The sequence below is a fragment of the Prorops nasuta genome, unplaced genomic scaffold, assembly GCF_024137725.1.
Source record: "Prorops nasuta isolate Cenicafe-Biocafe unplaced genomic scaffold, Cenicafe_Pnas_1.2 PNAS00019, whole genome shotgun sequence".
NCBI lineage: Eukaryota > Metazoa > Arthropoda > Insecta > Hymenoptera > Bethylidae > Prorops > Prorops nasuta.
This window is the reverse complement of record NW_027116816.1, coordinates 546,812-565,072: the sequence shown is the minus strand read 5'-3', so window position 1 is coordinate 565,072 and position 18,261 is coordinate 546,812. Positions and strand designations below refer to the sequence as shown.

The following is an 18,261-nucleotide window of genomic DNA, read 5'->3' as shown; positions in this document are numbered from 1 at the left end:
GGTATTTCGCGAGAGCGAAAGAGAAATGGGAAGAGTGGAGTATAGATAGTGTGTTTGAAAGGCGTAGAGAGGCTGCAGTGTAGGAGAGGAGAGTGCTCGATAAGCTGTGACCAATAAACACGTGCATTCCGTTGGAGTGGACGGTTTTGGAGGATCCTCTGAAGTTGGGTACCTATAGCCGCAGGGATCGGGACTGCTGTACATACGTAGGCGGAAAATATAAAAGAGAAAGACGCCCTCCCGCGTGCATGTGTGCATGCGTGCCACCTGCTCGATGCTCCATCCTGTGGAAATCCATGTGCTGCATGGTGTTTGTGCTGTTTCGCCGGTTAGGCTGAATATTCTACGACCGGATAATTTAGAATGGGGGTAAGAGCAATTAGTTAATTGAGTTGATCGTTGGATTTTGTTCGCACGACTCCTGCTCGACATCTGATTGAGAGCATTTCTCGTTACTACCCCTCCCCTCACCGGTGCTTTTCTCTCTCCCTCGCTCTATTTAAACCCCTGTATTACACACGAGCCGTTATTCCGACGAACAAAGGTAGGTGTCAGCTCTCCGGAATAGCTGTGCGTATAGGGATCATCACCTACTGCAAATTATGTCAATCCAACGATTCCTTCTGGAAATCCCTAATATTTAATTATTTCCACAGCCTCGTCGTTACTGATCGCCAAAATCTTTCGAAATTATTGCAAATGTATAGGAATTTGCAGTTTTTTTGTGCGATGATCGACTCCCTATACGTGCTATTTTTATTTTCATCCATGGATATGTCATAAAGTTAAATGCAACGATTGACAGCTGTAACAATTGATATCGTTCAATCGTATTGCAAAGTTCCTGCAGGGGATTTGAAGGAATATTTTCAAAAATTGCGCAAGCAAACTGGTGCAACAAATGGAATATACGCTTGGTTTGCAAGGTGTTATTGTTAAAGGTGAGACAGGATCAAGCCAATATGGAGATTTTCGCTGCAATTAGCACGACTGTGGTACATTGCATTTAAGTTGGATTTTTTTTTACAAGCGATCGTTTATCTTCAATTACAGTAAGCTGTATATACGTATGTATAGATACTCATATACCTTCTAGAGCGATTGCTAATAGTATAGCGACAGTTGTAAAGTTATATTTAGTGTAGGATATTACCCAGCCGATGGTTGGGTGCATAATAGTTGGTCTCTTAATGATAAATACACTTTATCCAGCGGAGTTTACCGAAAGCTAGACCAAAGGACGTAGTTATTTTAATTACAGTCATTAGAAGAAAATCAAGTTCACGAGTTTCGTATAAACACGTTTGAAGACTCTCGTGACATTGCGCTGTTGGTGCACGGATATGCGTGGTATTCCGTCAATGCGTGGTATGAGTTTTCGTGCATGCATATTGTTTCGCGTGGAAGGCGCTTGATCATCTAACTAGCACATAAGTATCACGAGAGCAGGCCTGCAGGCCTGCAGGCATGCGCATGCACGCGAATCACATTGCACGATTGCTGCCTCGACCAACACCTTTCCACCTTGCAGCCCCTTTCCTTCCTCAATAATTCCAAATGTAAATAATCGACGATTATTGCGAGCAGCGAAGCCAATAATTCAGTCTCGTTGCGGCACTTCGTGACGTGGCATTATTTCACAAAGAATCGCTCGGTAACTCTCTGACGATAACTATATATATATATATATATTAGGGTGGTCGTTAAAAAAAAATTTTTTGACGGATCCCCAAAAACCACTAGTATTTGATGAGAAACTACAGTGGTTGAAACCTGTGGCCTGACAAATGATGGAAACACGTGCCTCATTGCGATCAAATATAATTTTCGAAGAATTTTACAGTTTTTCGCTGATAACTCATTAAATATTCGATTCTATGAAAAGAAGCATATAACCTTTTCTCTGCAGAATTAAATTCTACATAATAAAGGTTCTATACATTTTTCTTCTAGAATGCACACTAATCGAGATATTGCTGAAAAATCGATCCTCTTTTTCGTTTATACACATTATATTGACATATGCTCATATGAGTAGTTATTCTTATTTCGCTGTAGTTACACATTTTATTTCTCTTAATTTAATAAAATATGTTAATTGTACGGTAAACTAAAAATAATTCTTCATATAAACATATCAATATAATGTGTATAAACGAACAAGAGGATCGATTTTTCAGAAATATCTCGATTAGTGTGCATTCTAGAAGAAAAATGTATAGAACCTTTATTATGTAGAATTTAATTCTGCAGAGAAAAGGTTATATGCATCTTTTCATAGAATCGAATATTTCATGAGTTATCAGCGAAAAACTGTAAAATTCTTCGAAAATTATATTTGATCGCAATGAGGCACGTGTTTCCATCATTTGTCAGGCCACAGGTTTCAACCACTGTAATTTCTCATCAAATACTAGTGTTTTTTAAGGATCCGTCAAAAAATTTTTTTTTAACGACCACCCTAATATATATACACGGCTCTAAATGCTTCTGCAGACTCTGCAAGGCTCTACCGATCTTCTAGGGTCATGGTCTCTCTTACAGCGCGAGCCTTTGTCGCAAATTCCACATATTTTTTTCTACAAGTCTTACTCTATCAATTTTAAACGATATCCGTGTTTTCAACAAGTGAAATTCATAACAATTTTTTCACTAATTTTGTCCTTTACCTTTTTGTTTCGTACGCAAAAGAATTTGGACTCTCTATAATTGAAATATGTTTGACTCCAACGGTACGTTTGTTTTTTAATAAATAAGCAAAGATCATCCGTTGCACTGGAAAAGTTCTCACTGCAGATACAATTGCACAACAAACATCTAACTAGATCAGAAGTTCTGCTACTGCAACCCATCATTTTCAATACTACACTTTCATTACTACAACTACTACTACTATTCATCGTTTATTAAAATGAAATTAATATAGTCTGCACTATACCATATAATGTACAGGTGTGTAAACCGTTAATCGCAAAGAGTCATTTCGAAGCGTGTTTAATAAAAGGTTTCATTTGGAGAATGACCGTGGAATAACCGAAAGGTATTATATGCGTGATAGTGGAAAGAAGGAAGAGGTCGAAAGCCACTGGAATTTTACCGTCTATTATTGCACGTAACGGACAAATTCTCAAACGAATAGTTCGGATGTTCTCAGAGCTAGTGAAACTGTTGCGAGAAGTCTAAGGGTCGAATGAAGCGAGTAGTGCAAGTAAGCGGGTGGTCCGGCCATTGGGGAGGGAAGCACGTGCGTCTCCCGCCATTGACGGAAATCTAGCAGGGCTACAAAAGACGCTCCTGATTGTTTCCTACCTCAAATACAATGCTAAAAAAAAAAAAAAAAAAAAAAAAAAGTTGAAAAATGATCAGAGAAGGCTTGACAGAAAGGAGGCAACCCAGAGACGAGAAGAGAATAAAAAAGTAAAGCTGAGATAAGGACAATAAGAAGCCGAGTAAAAAGAGGAATGAAAGGGAATGAAAAGTAAAGATTAGTAGCAGTAATTAAAAGTGAAAAAAGGGAAAGCGGGAAGTAAGAAGAAAAATAAGAAGTCGAGGAAAGGAAAGTAGGAAAGGAACGGAACGGAAAGGAAAGGAAAGGAAAGTAAGGGGGAAGTAGGTGGTATAGGTGAGTTGCAGTGGAGAAGGCATGAGAGAGAGAGAGAGAGGGAAGAGAGTCCCCACCCGTGAGCACAGCAGCAAAGAGAGAGAGAGAGAGAGAGAGGTAGCGGAAAGGAAGGAGCGAGCGCTTGGCTATGTGCTGGCAGCAGAGCAGAGCACTAGCACCACACGAGGCGAGCGCGAGCAAGTGGAGTGAAGCGAGATAAGGCGAGAGAGAGGGAGAAGGAGAGAGAGAGGAGAGGAAGGTTTGCGCTTGCGCGTAAATTCCCCCACTAGCGGATGAAGCGGCAGGGAATTGCGGCGGTGGCGGCGTCGGCGGCTGCGGCGGCGGCTGATCTGGCCACCCCCCTCGACCCGCGTCACCCGCCCCCCCGCCCCTCGCGAAGGAGCGCAGTGTCGCGTCGAACCTCTCGCAGAGCGCGTCGTACGTCCGAGTACCGGCCGCCGCCCGTCATCAGTAGTCGCCGTACCGCGCAGCCACGTAACCTCTCACCTTCTCCTTAGTTTTTAGTAGTCAGTAGTAGGGGAGAGAGAGGGTACGAGTAGCGAGCCTCATCTCAACGTACATACGCGGAAAAAAGAGAGAGAGCAAGAGAGAGAGAGGAGAGGAGACGAGGGAGAAACAAGTGCCAGTGTCAGCCCCGCTTCGGATACGCCGAAGAGCTCGGAAATTAAGAAACGACAAACACGGCGAGGTTACCCTCTCGCCTAATCCCATTTCTACGTTCGGACATCACTGCGGAGATTAAAGCGAACACTCACACTGACGGAGAGAGGGAACGAGAGGGAGAGAAGGATAGAGATAGATAGAGAGCGTGAGAGGGGGAGGGGAAGAGGGTGAGAGAGGGAGGGACAGGGAGCAATAGAGAGAGGGAGAGGGAGGGTTGGAGGGAGAGAGAGAGAGAGAGAGAGAGAGTACAGAACGTGCGACGTTGAAGCGTTGCTGCATCCCTGCTGCTTCGTCTAATTTTGGTAGGTGCAGGAGAGTTTCTGCAAAAGTTGCGGGAGCGAAAGTGAGAGTAGAAAAAGGGGGAGGAGATAGCGAGAGGTAAAGAAAGGAGAGCAGCAGTGGAGGAGGAAGAAGCGGCGGAGGACGACGAGGAAGAGGAAGAATAACCGAGTAGAAAAGGAGGAGGAAGAAGAAGAGGGTGGAGGGGAAGCAAGGAGGCAATAAAGGAAGTAGAAAAGGAAGGAAGGAAGGAAAGAAGAAAGGCAAGTGGAAAAAGAGGTTGTTTGCGCTCGGTGTCAGCGTGCGCGCGTGCCGCAACCACGAAACGCCAAGCGCCGCCGGCCTTTCCTTCCTTCTCTCTCTCCCTCTCTCCCCCCCCCCCCCCCCCTCTCTCTCTCGCACGAACGTACATCTTTCGTCGATAATCGTACCTGGCCGAGTTCACGCCGCTGGTGTCGCGCGGCTGCAACACCGGCAGCTTAAAGGATTTCCCCGGGATCCTTAGGGGGAGTGTGGAAGAGGGCTATCATCATAGCCAGCAGCTGAGAGCGCTCGACCGGCCAGCCTCTCGAGGAGCATCCAGCGCGGCCCAAGGGCCCCTAACCACCGTCAGGGGGAGGGGGAGGAGACAACTCGAGACGCGCTGCCATCTAAAAACGCCTCGCGTTAAACGCATCCCTCGAGGAAACCTCCAATCATCATCGGCATGGAATCCCAGAATCAAGAAATCGTCGCCAGCGGCTCGCCCGCGGAGGTGCCCAACGATCCAGGGTACAGCTACCACTACCATTACCGCACACCTTCACCACCACCGCTCTTCGATGCACACACCGCGCGCACCACCCATCAACAGCCCCCGGGATATATACATATCAAGGAGGGATATTCTTAGTGTGCCCATGTTGTTATCGCGCGCCATTTCTACCGCGTGCTGCTGTTTTCTTAATATATGTATTTGTATATACATATATGTCTATGTATATATATATATATATATATATATATATATATACAAATACATTGCGCAAATGTGTTACGCTCTTGCCAAATGAAAAAAGAAAAAGGAAAACAGAGCGATAGAGAGTGAAATGGGTTGCGGTTTAGTTTTTCATGATTTTTCAATGGTTTTTTCATGGTTTTGCATCGAAAGTTTGCTTGGTTCCTACGTGCGCGTGTTTAAAGGCGCGAAAATTGCGCGTGGTGCTTATGTTTTGCCGGGCGCGTGAATGTTCGTATTGGGTGCTGCGCCCCTCGGCCACCAGTGGCGCCTTCTTTCAACTATGCTTTCGACGCGTCAGCCACCCCGGAGCCTTCACCCACTGCTGCCAGGGCGGTCGGCCCTGGCCGGAATGGGGGACGCGATAGACCTCCCCCCCCCCCCTCTAACCCCTTCCTCTTCTGGAAGGGAGGGGGAGTGCTACTGCTGCTGTGTTGTTGTTGCTCGCACCATCAATTTTCCCGCGAATTAACTTTAACTTTGTTTTTCTTCTCACATTTGCGCGTCTATCGTTTCTTCGAACGCCAGGAGAGAGAGAGAGAGACGAGAGATAAAAAAAAGGTTGACCGGTGATCAGAACGATTCTCGGCGGTAGCTAGGCCAAAAACGTGGATTGATAGGTTAGGTCGAGGGAAATGGTCGGTTGTGCGAGCGAGGTGCGCGCAGGGTGGGGAGGATTTGTCTATTAGCTCAATGGCCGGGAGGAATAATAATAAGTTAAAATGTGTGGTGTGACGTTTGCGGAAGGGAGAAGGGTGCAAAAATAGCGCGAATGTACGCGAGCGAGGCGCGAGTGTCACGTGGTGTGGTGAGATTCTTTCGGTCGAAATTACGTGGATGTGGACGGCGCGCGGCGCGGCGGTTGACGGTAGCGACCACGTGACCACAGCAAAAACGGCCAAGTGATTTACGGTCCACGCGCCGGCGAGCGAATAGCGTCTCGCCTTGTACGCGTATGTAAGACCGAGGATAATAATTTACTGCACCGAATCGTTGAATCGCTTCTTTTCGGATGCTCGCTGGATTCACGGCTACCTTCATTCCCATGCGTAAAACAATAATAAACACTGATTTTCAAGTTTACGACGCAGCGTCTCGACGATCAGCTGATTCTCCACCGCGAAAGACGACGATGCGATTAGCTCGATTCGCGAGCCTCGGTCGATTATGTTTTACCATCGATTCCGCGAATTAGGCAAATTGGGACTATAGGCATAAAATGGAGTGACCTGTTGGTTTCTCCAGGATGGTGGGAAAGTGTGGCTCGGAGGGAGATAGCTATGTCGTGCTTTGGAAAATCGATGCTTAAACGCAACACCGCGTGATTACGTTCATTACGCGAGAGCATTACCGTAGTAGTGCACCAACGATATATGGAAAAAGGGTCGACTTCCCAGCATATAGCAAAAATAACGTTTGAAAATAATTGCTAAAGAATTCGCTCGAATTACGTATAATCAACATAGTCTTTTTATCTTTTTTTTTTTAGTATTCTTCTTCCCGCGAACCGCGCGATTACACTTGGCTGAAAGAAAATTTTAGACGAAAATTTGGCGTAATCGGTATTACGTTGGTCGTATCTACGAAGATCGATTGAATCGTGAGGCTAATCCACCGTGTTACGTAAGACACGACATTTCGATGATATTTTAACCGCGCATAAAGTATTCGTGTACAAAGATTTGATTCGATAAGTTAGGGAGTGTGATTGGAGCGATGATAAGAAAAATTGGCGATGCGTGGAATGTTTTGGGAATGCGCGAAAAGGTATCGAGTCAGAGTACCCTCGTGCTATATAATAGTGCAGGTTGAAAGAGCCGCGTAAATTTTATTCCGTTGGAAAGAAGAGCGAAGGAAATTATGGTGCGAGCAAGCAAGCAAGCAAGCGAGCGAGCAAGCAGCGAGCTTCGTACAGCTCGGACTGGTTCATTATACGGTGGGATGGAGGGCGAGGGTGGGGTATATCAGGATCTCTCACAATGTAGTGGAGGATCGATCGTGCTAGCAAGGATGAAAGAAGGATGCCGATATCTCGAGGGGCGTGCGATCTGCCGCGATCGTTCTCTGTTTTTTATTTCTGGGAAACGAGGTCACGAAGGTTGCTCCTCTCGTGCCGAAGGTTTCCTCGTGAAATAAGAAATAGAGAAAGAAATAAAGCGAGAGTCCGAGAAAGAGTTTATAGAGAAATCTGGCGGGAGTTGTTCAGTTGTTGGTTGATGTGTGGTGACACCTGCCGTCGAGTACGGAGATTGTGCAGGGGGTGGTGAAAATACCGGAAGTTACCCTCTGCCGGCAGTCTCCCCCACCCCCGGCCTTCTCCAGCCCCGCAACTACTGCCTGCGACAACACCTTATGCCGATGCTGATGGAATCATCTTTCTTTTCTAGGAAAATGTTCATCGGTGGTTTATCTTGGCAGACCAGTCCAGGTAAGAAACGAGTACAACCCAACACTATCAATTTATCTTTTTTCTTTTTATTTTATATATATATATACACTTGTGTGTGTGCAACTAGACTCTTTTATTTCAAAACGTTTCTCCATTTACTCGCTACGCTTTCACTGCCTGAAAGTACGTAACTTCTGGCGATTACCGATCTGTAACGACGATCTATCTCTTCGCGCCTCTAATCTATATACATATATATACATGTATACTATATTTATTCAGCGTATTAGAATTACGAATTTTTCGCTCCAAATAGTGCTACCACCGGCGGATCCAGTGTCTTTTGCTTATCAAATGTCTCGCTTATTTCGCAATTCGACCTTGTATACTGGTATAGCGAATGTTTTCATATAAATATAGTATATATATATATATATATATATATATACATGAAACTTATTGTGTATATAAACCCACGTTGTTTCTCCATAATCTTAAAATGTCTGAATCCAGTGGCGAGGAAATAAATAGAACTCTGTTCATTTCTCGACTACTAAATCGATTCGAGTTCTTTCTTCAAATAAATTAATCAATCGTATAATGTCAGTGTGTGCTTGTACAAGCGCAAAAGCCAGTAAAATGGATAATTGATTGTGTCAGACAATACTTCTTTCGCAATTGAAAATGAATGAGCTCACAGTTAATGGTTGCATGGATTTGGAGAGATAAGACGATAAGATTAATGATTATAATTGATGCAACGCGTGCAAGTGGTGAAATTCTGTAGCCAAAAAAAAGGGGGGGGGGAAAGTGGTGAGCGCAGCGTACGCCGCTTACATGCTTAATCGCAGGATGGCTCAGAGATAAATTAGAATAAACTTAAAATATATCTTTTATTCAGATTGATAAACTGTTAATATACTTATTTTGAAACGAGGTTGCCAATATTTAGTGGCATTTTTCTGAGATATACACGCAGCGCGGTATCGATTACTGTGAACTAGATAGCTGGAACTAATACATTTAGCGGTGGGTATATGTATGGTATATATATATCGAGTGTAGGAAACAGAGATGTCTAACTATGTATTGAACACTGGAGGACAAGAAAATAATGCCGCAACACGCGAATCGTCGTATACTGGCTTCGCTGATGGTTGAACTGGCCAGTCAAAGGAAGCTGATGAGAATAAAGACACGAAGAAGAGGAGGAAGAAGAGAAATTAGCATGAGTTGACGTACCAACACACGCTATCTCTGACCTAGTGGAAAAGAAAGCTCGGAGATTCCTCGAGGGTTCGTCGGAAAGCGTTGTTGAATCGAAGCCCGCGAAGGTTGCTGGTCTATCGTACGACGACAACGTATCGTCTTGATATCGCTTATCAAAAGCCCAAAATCTTCATCCTCATCTCCGAGTTCTCTCGTCAGCTTAATCGCTTATACTTAAAACTTGAGAAAAATTTACGGTAAAAGAATAAAAGACTCGCTTTGAGATATTGAGTAATAGATAAACTTGTTGACACTATTACTTAAGTCGAGGTCTGACTACGATAAACTCGTGTTAGGTGGTACGTATATATGCACGAGTAGAAGGATCATACATCATAAGAAATTAACGATGTTTTACTCGTTCATTAGGGATTTGATTGCAAGCGACGATAATTGGACCGTTCGATGATTAAATTTTCATGTTTCTTGGCGTTCTTTTTTTTCATAAGTTTGATGAGTCAGTAGCGATCGCGAGTTGGAGGTAGGTGGAGGAAAGAGGGGGGGGGGGGAGGGGGAGGTGGGCGGCAAGGAGTTGGAGTTGCGTGAGTCGAATTGCAATAATCGCATCAGTCGGTGGAAAGCTACGCGGAAACGAGCAGCGCGGTTACTTTCGAGGAATCGTGCCGCGAGGGTCTTTCGCGATATCTAATCGTGACTCCGTGGTAGGACGGTACGTTGATGATACTCGCGCGCAGCACCGATGGACACGCCATTCGTGAACCGTTTCCTCCGCCTCTACCGCTCCACAGCTGTTCATTCCGCCCAGCATTCTTTGCTCCCTAGACTTTTCCAAAAACTTTGCAGCGCTTTTTTAGAATGCAGCACAACTTGTATCTGATTTATCTATGTATATGATTAGCCTGTGTGTTATTCGCTGGAAAAATGTCAATTTTTGACCGATCAAGAAAGTTTTCGAGATGGAACGAATGGAAATAATTTTTGAACGACCTATACATAATAGATTTTTTTATTTTATTTACTTGTAAAATCTATACAGTTTTCATATATATTTCAGAGTAGAGAGCAGTGAGAGGAAGTAGCAGGAACGGACGTGGCGCTCCTAATCCTTGCCCCTTCCAGTGGTAAAACGGTGGCGAGAGGGAGGGAGAGAGAGAGAGAGAGAGAGAGAGAGAATGACTGAGTAAGAGGTGCGTGCGAATTCACGTAACCTCGCTCCGTAACATTCGTCACGAAAGAGCACTCGTCATGATTCTCGCGGAGCATCGAAGCGAGTCGAGGAAAAAGATTATTTGACGAAGGCCTCGTTGCGCCGTGTCGCACCGTCCGGTTTCAGAAAAACGCAAATTTTCCTCCATCGATAATCCTTCGTTGTGGCTTTGCATATCAGCTATTCGCTCGTAACTCCTCCCTCCCACCCTCTCTCTTTTTATCGCTACGTATCTCTTTATTCTCCCCTCCCTCTTTTATATAGAATTTCATTGTGGTTTACGTAAAGATCGATTAAACAAGTGCCATGATAAGAATGTGCAGTTAGTTGATTGTACAGAAAGCTGACAGCTTTATTTATCGCTGCTAAATAAGCTTTCGTTTACGTGTCGTTGGCCAGTTCTCCTAATTGATAAGCAGAACAGAGGATATTGGAGATTGGAAAAGTATGAGAGAGGTTTAACGTGCAAATAAAGTATATAGTAAAAGGAAAAAGAGCTGGCAGAGAGAGAGAGAGAGAGAGAGAGAGAGAGGGGAGGGGGGGAGAACGGATCAGGGGTCGAGGGAGATAAGGTGAGGTGAGTTTAAGAGAAGGACGATGGGGCGTATCTTGGAAAAGAATAAAGGGGAGCAAAGGCGGAGAGGCTCATTAGCGTTATTTGCCGTCGTTACGTAAGTCATTCGCCATTCCTTGCATTTCTGTCCTCCTCTCTCCTATTTTGTTACTACTTACACCTTTTCTGTATACCCTTTATTCGTTCTCTCTCTCTCTCTCTCTCTCTCTCTGCCTCTCACTCTGTCTTTATCCATAAATCCCTCTTACTCTCATTTTCTCTCAATTAATTCTTCGTGCTCGATCCAAGCTAAAACAGCACAAGGACTTTTTATTTTTTCAGTTCTACATGTTATCTTTGTTCATTTTTATTATGTTTAATGAGAACCAAGTTAAAAGAGGGAGTTGAGTATAAAAAGATACTCCTCGACATTTCATTGGCCTAGTTTTTCTTAATTTTCAACAGTGGCAACGATTTTTCTTTCAGCATGTTGTACTATAGTGATAAATCCATTTTTGTCACAGGCCTCCAAAGGACTCTAAAACTAGTCTCATTTTCCATTATTCTTCCGAACATTTAATAGTTTTTCCATGAATATAACCACATATCAATATTTTACGCGTCTCTCTTCTCTAATAATATAGAAACAACATACATCGTATGATTAAAAGCTGTAACCTTGATTTTGAATAAAGCAGTTACTAAAAAATTCGATTACTTATTCCAATTAAACTTCGTTAAATTTATTAATACATTTGTTCGTATCAGTGCTGGAATGCTGACCCCAATTCGGAAAACGCTGATGACTTTACACCTAAAATCTTTCATTTCTCTCAATTACGTTTAATGTAACTATTAGGTGGTCCGGAACGTAATATCGCGCGTTTCCGCACTGTCAATATTATGTGAAACCCATAATAAAATTTCCGATACGCCTAATTCATTGTTTACTGAATCGTGCAATTGAAAGACTGCCCATTTCAATTTCTCGAATTCACGAAATCATTGACAATTGGCTCTAAAACTTGAAATAGAATTAAAATTATTTGAACAGCTAAAAGTCTAATGTTCAGGAAGCTTTAGCTTCAGCCGACTATAGTTAGCCAAGCATCACAACTCATTAATTCTTACCTTACTTAGCAAACTTGAATATAACAATGTTTATTATGAAAAAGTTAGTACGGTTAATATTTCATGCATTATAAAGGAACAAATTGCTAGATTTTGAATTATGCTAGAGCTATAAGCGCTGGATCTTTTTTCTTGTTAACTCCTCCTATTATGCGAAACTTAAGGGAATTATTAATTTCCTTCCTTAAAATGGAAACACTTTTGACTGAGTCAGCACTCTATTTCACGTTTCACTTGGTTGCTTGTGTCAGTCAGTTGTACTTAAAGTACAGTTTTATTTACCTTCTGAGCTAAATTATAACCTTTGAGAAGAACATAATACGCCTTTTAATTACATCTTATTCGCCTCAACGTCAAGAATTAAATACTTGCTTTGCTGCATCTATGTTAAATATTTTCCAATAAATATGCCTAAGCTTAACATTGATAATGTGTGCAGAAAAAATTCTTCAAAAAATGCCCAAAAATATTTAGTTGTTTTTCTATATTTATAATGTGTACTTTAAGTTTTAATCGATGCAAAATGTTCACGATAAAGCATTTATTTACAGAGGTCGTGGAAGTGAATAGCGTGTAGGTGGGAGGGTGGGGGGGGGGGCGGTAGGAGGAGAATCATTGCAGGTTGGTGCAAAGAGGACAGTTTTATAGTATAGGTTTTATTTTCAATTGCATATCCGTCCATGACGTGCTGCTAATGCAGCTGCATGGGAGGAGTAGCGTGCACGTGGAATAACAGTTTTCTTGATAGTTATCGATTCGTGAAAATAGCTTGGCGAGATGAGGCTGTGTTTGGAGATTCGGCGTTGTCGGTTTTCACGATTGCAGTTTTGTCGGTATTGAAAAATCATATTCGCGGTTTAGACCACAGCTGCGTTATTTCGCAGTACGCTTCTTTTTGCTGTGCAAGTCAGGAAATAAATTGGATTGTCGCTATCATGGTTTGGGAATTAAAACGAGCTATTTCGCTTCGCCTGTAGAACGCTATTCTTGATATTGGATGCCCCCTCTCATCCTTGTCCCACTTTCATATCACCTCCCCTTTTTTTTCTTTAAAATACACTTTTATTATATATCAATTAAAAGTAATCACAAATAAAACTGGAAAAGAGCGCACAACGTAGGGATATATATTTCTTTACACAACATCTGTCATTGACATTGATATAAGATGATCAAGGAATGCGAGCCCATCCTCTCTCTTAAGCAGCTCACTCATCAATGAATTAAAACTAAATGTGTTCACACATGCATACGTACGTACATGCTTACCTTAGCTACAGTAATACAGTCTGATCGAAAGAAATAAGAGCAAAGGATAGCAAAGAAACAAAAAAGTGGAAAAAGAAATAAAACAATTTAGCAATTTATTCAAGGATCTCAGGAATTCTCGAAATGGATCGGAATAGATTTAAAGTGCATTGTTCGTTTTATTGGTCTCGTTCTTCAATGTTTGATGTTTTTTGTACCTTTATACTGGATTAATTATAGCGTAACCTATGCTGAGGCGTGACTACACAGACTCCAGAGTACATGGTGCGAAGAAACACATGGTTCCACATCGTTGACCCCTCTGATACAATATTTAGAGTATGTTTGGAGCCGTCCCAAGCCATGTCATTTAAGCAACTTAAAATGTCAACTACGCTAGAAACACGTGATTCTGCTCTACAATAGGTTAACCATCATTTAACAAAGCGAACTCTGATAAATCAATAGACTTTTAATAATTTGCATTGTCTCCCGATCACCATTGCCATTTCGTTGCCCATTTATGCATGTGTACGTGTCGGGCATTGCAGATACACATAAATGTTTGAATAAAAATTATATAATTTTATTCGCAATTATCTCCATATAATATAAAATTGACATATTTTATTTAAGGCTTTGGAACGAAGATAATAGTAACCGTATTTTCATCCTTGATATGATGAGAAATTGTGCAGGAAGCGAAAAAGGCGCCAAGGGGGATTCAAGCATCATTAGATGCGCCTTGGAAAACTGTTTTGCACTTCACGAACATAGATTCAACAATTGGCCATTGTTGTTCAGCATCGTGTGAAACGCCTGAGGGTATAAACTGGCGTGCCTTAACGTTCGCAAGAAGTCAATGAAAAAGAACTGCTTCCTATCTCCCTCCTCACTGCAATGTAAAAACTAACATTTTTTACTTTCACCTTTTATGGACAATTTCCGTTCGACTCTCTAGCACTCTATTGGCCAAAAGCATAAAGTCCAATAATAAATTATTGCATCTTCGTGAAAAAGACGAGGTTTCTATGGAACAAGTATCTCTCGATTTTTGCATAAATTTTAATTGCAATTAAAGAAGTGTATCTGGAGAAACACGATTGGACTTGGAGCAGGAGATGGAGAGACACCGAAAGCCTAATCTCCGTCATTATTTTATCAAGCCGATTTTAAATTTGGCGTCGTGCACTCCAGCGAGGCGGAGTCTTATCGGTTTTGGTGGTCCAATAGTCGAACGTAAGATATTATGAATTGCAGAAGGTCGAGAGTCTTTACCTGATTTTATCTTCGTCAGCTTGGTCGTCGTCGTCGTCGTGTCTGATGCAATAGTAGAGCGCAACACTCTCTCTCTCTCTCTCTCTCTCTCTCCTACTCGATTCTCCCGCTATTTTTAAACGTAATTGCAACCGACCGTTTTAATGGGCCAACGGGAATACAAGCAGGGATAGAAAGATGAAACGAGAAAGAGATGCTAACTGTCGGTGTGCCCGTGTACACGCGTGTGTGTACGAGTGGTAGAGGGGAGGACGTGGAGGGTGGGCGGTGAAAATTTGCTGACGAGTCTTTTGGGAAAGCAGCGTTAACGAGCGATTCTGATTGGGAGCCCTTTTTACCAAGAAAATTTCTTGGAAAATATTCCCAGCTACTACGGTATTTTTCCAATCAACCTATAATGATTTATTTATACTTCTTTCTTATTTTCCACCCTATAGCATAAAAATTGTTTAAATATTTGAGATATAGTCTCGTTGCTAGGGGCAATGTGGGTGGTAGACGAGATTAAGAAAAACGTGCAATGTATGAAATTGCAGGCAGCGGTGCATGCGTCATCGGTGGTTCTTAAACAACATTAATTAGCGGTGTGTTTAGAAGCTCTGGTGCCTTTTAAATAGAACGTTAGGTAGGTCTGCCTCGAATTTGGTCCACGTTAAGTGGCATATTAACGTAAAACTAACGAAGCACCTAGTGCTCGCAATGTGCAGCCCGCCGTGTCTCGCTTCACATTTTCTTTTGTAATTTTCTTTCAGGGAATTATAGGATCTCGTTGAAAGTGTTCAATACTGGAAATACAAAGTACCATAGCGCTCCTATCGTATAAATTACCTCTCCCATTATCTTCGTTATTGAATAACCATCTGACTTGTGTTACATGTCGAGCGTAACACGTGATAATTACACCTAACTATACGATACCTTGCGCTTTGCGCGTTAACAAAGTTATGTCCTTATTACATTTAATAGGAGGTACGAATAATTAAACGGAAAATTCATGCACTTAAGTATATACACTTAACTTGCAATGAATCATTGCAACTACTTGTGCCATGTCACAACAACAGCAAAATTTAATCATGCAACATCTTTTTTATTTCTCCCAGCTTTGATACGATTAACAATGCATTCGATAGGATTCCCCTCCCCCTCATGCAGAACGTGTAAATTATCGACGACCATAAATCCTTGCGCGAGATTTATAGAAAAGTGCAGCAAACGATCGGTATCTCGCAATGTCGGTAACAAATAATATTCAGTTGACTCTCGTAAACACAACGAAAAGACATTTTTATGCATTCCACGGTGCATAGCGGTGATTCTGTTGAGAGAATCCGAATGAAATCAAAATACAGCTTGTTATTTTGCGCTGGTCCGAATGACGGAGCAGCATACATATAGTATATATATATATCTGTGTTGCGTGTGCATATAGAGTAGCGTTATTGAAGAGCGATAACCTTCGGTGGTACGGTTACAAGAATCCTACCGTGTGTCGTAACCCTTGGTCTCGATTATGTGGTTGACCAGGTAGACGGGGCATGAGAAGGCGGATAAGAAAGAAGGCGGGGATGGAGCAGCGGAAGTATCCATGAAAGAGTGGGTGAGGGGGGGGGGATAAGCTTGAGAGAAGTTGGTCCAGTGCTCCAGCCGAGCTCGCGATGAGGAACGATCGCAGGGAAAAGTGAATCTATGTCAACTTTAATAACGTATGGAGCTGTTGTAGGAACGTAGCAGAGTGAGCTGGCGATCCCCCTTGGAAAGAAGGTTCTAATTACGCAACTAGGTCGAAAGGGGCACCTAATTTATTTGCAGTGGCAACCGCGATGGATCGGTGAATTCTGCCTACGGCACTCTCCTCTAACTCGCTGCACATTTTCATTCAGCCAACCAGCCAATCGGACAGCTATATACCTCCTATACTCGTGCATCCACCGTCGACTACTTGCTTGTTAGCTCGCTGATATTTGTTAACACGCGGGGTCAACGTCACTCCCCCCCCCCCCCCCGCTCCCCCACCACTCCCCTCTTTCCGTGTTTTTCTCTCTTTCTCCAGTGACACCGTTCGCCACTACTCTACGTGTGCGAAGAACCGTCACGTTTTTTACCGCATCCCGCACTTCTACACAGCAAATCGAATCAACGCGACAATCCTTTTTAAAACACTCGAGAGAAACCCAGAATCGCCAACCAGTCGCGTTGTTACCCCTCCTCTTTCTTTCCACTTCAAATCTTTTACATCAATTTTATAATTTTGTACATTTTTCTTAATCCTACATGCACGTATGAACAAGACTCATTTCCGAAGACGAGGGATGCTTATACGTGCATGTATATATTTCGTCGATGCCGGCAGTTGGAAAAGTGCGACTGCAGACGAGTGATCGGTGGAGAACAAGTTGTTACGTCAATAGAAAATCATATTTGGCGTTGTTTATTTATGACGCGACTTTCGATGGCAAAAGCGTAGGAGCAACTGCATGACTTTTCCACTGAAACAAATATTTATTAGTTTTTATCTGCTCGCAGGGCAAAGAGAAGAGTGATATTTTCATAAAAGGATAACAATTTGTGCATTTCATTTGGCCAATTGGATAGCTCGAAGCGGAAAAATGCCTCTATTGAAAGTCAATAATTTCGTTTCGAGTCGCGCTATACACACGTGGATTGAAGCGAGGATTGTTTAGCATATATCGAGCGAAAAAAAGAACGGAACGACTGGTTCGATGTTGCGACAACGGTCGGCTGATAAGACAAGAGGCGTGACGACAGCTGCATGGGAGAATCTTGCAGGTACAGCCTAGCGTAAACACGTGTGCACAGGTGTTATTTACATAGGACGACGATTATAACCGTTACTTCACGCAGGTAAAAACCTCTGGCGTGCACGCATATCCCTGTGTGCAATTTATTATTTACACTGATTTCTTTAATACGCGACTACTATATTTGTATATACCAGATGGAGAGAGAGAGAGAGAGAGAGAGAGAGAGAGAGACACGTCGAAGGTTTACAACCACTCGAAGGATGTGGCGCAGCTTATTCTTGGTCACGTGTCAAACTTTAGTGCGACTTTTGCGATGTTTTCCATAGCGAGTCACCAGTGTAATATTGGAATGGCATCAGAGTGGGATCGGTTTTTGCAAGGAAGTGGCCGGTTCCACGGAGCGAAGGATAAACACAAGACGCGTGTTGTTCGGGCGAAACGAGATGTTGGAGGGATAAGAATGTTCGTAGGCCGTGCGAACGATTGCCGCATGCATATTCAAAAGCAGCAGGCAGCAGCAACACTTTGGATTGAAATATAAGTTGCCTGATAAACTCACCAAAGATAGCTGCTAAGATAGTCTAGCTCCTAGAAGCATCCCAATGTGCTAACTTATCAGCATTGTAGCATGAAAATTTTCTATCAAAGCAGCCGTTAACTCGTAAATGGCTACCATCTGTGCACGAGCAGTATCACTGTATGCGATATCACTTGCCACGCATGAACCATATGTATGTATATACATATACACACAGGCTATCCCAACATTGAATGGACGTTGCAGCCGGCAACTGTTGCAATATGCATAATGTTTCTATTTTCTTTTATCAATGGTTTTCCTAATGTTTGTTTAGCCAACGCACGCTTCATATACCTTGTATATCGAGATGATAAATCAA

General features: G+C 42.7%; 1 protein-coding gene across 3 annotated transcripts in view; it reads left to right on the top strand.

The window, feature by feature from the left end:
• Nucleotides 1–3,989: 3,989 nt before the first annotated feature.
• The window catches only part of Rbp6 (RNA-binding protein 6), a 509,520-nt gene continuing 495,248 nt past the window's right edge, over nucleotides 3,990–18,261 (top strand). The window contains exons 1-2 of one of the 3 annotated variants that reach the window (XM_066739196.1): nucleotides 3,990–5,335; nucleotides 7,949–7,989. In XM_066739196.1, the coding sequence (XP_066595293.1) occupies nucleotides 5,271–5,335; nucleotides 7,949–7,989 (106 nt within the window). In that variant the 5' untranslated portion in view covers nucleotides 3,990–5,270. The remainder of the gene's footprint in view (nucleotides 5,336–7,948; nucleotides 7,990–18,261) is intronic. The other 2 variants (XM_066739197.1, XM_066739199.1) reach the window with 2 other exon arrangements.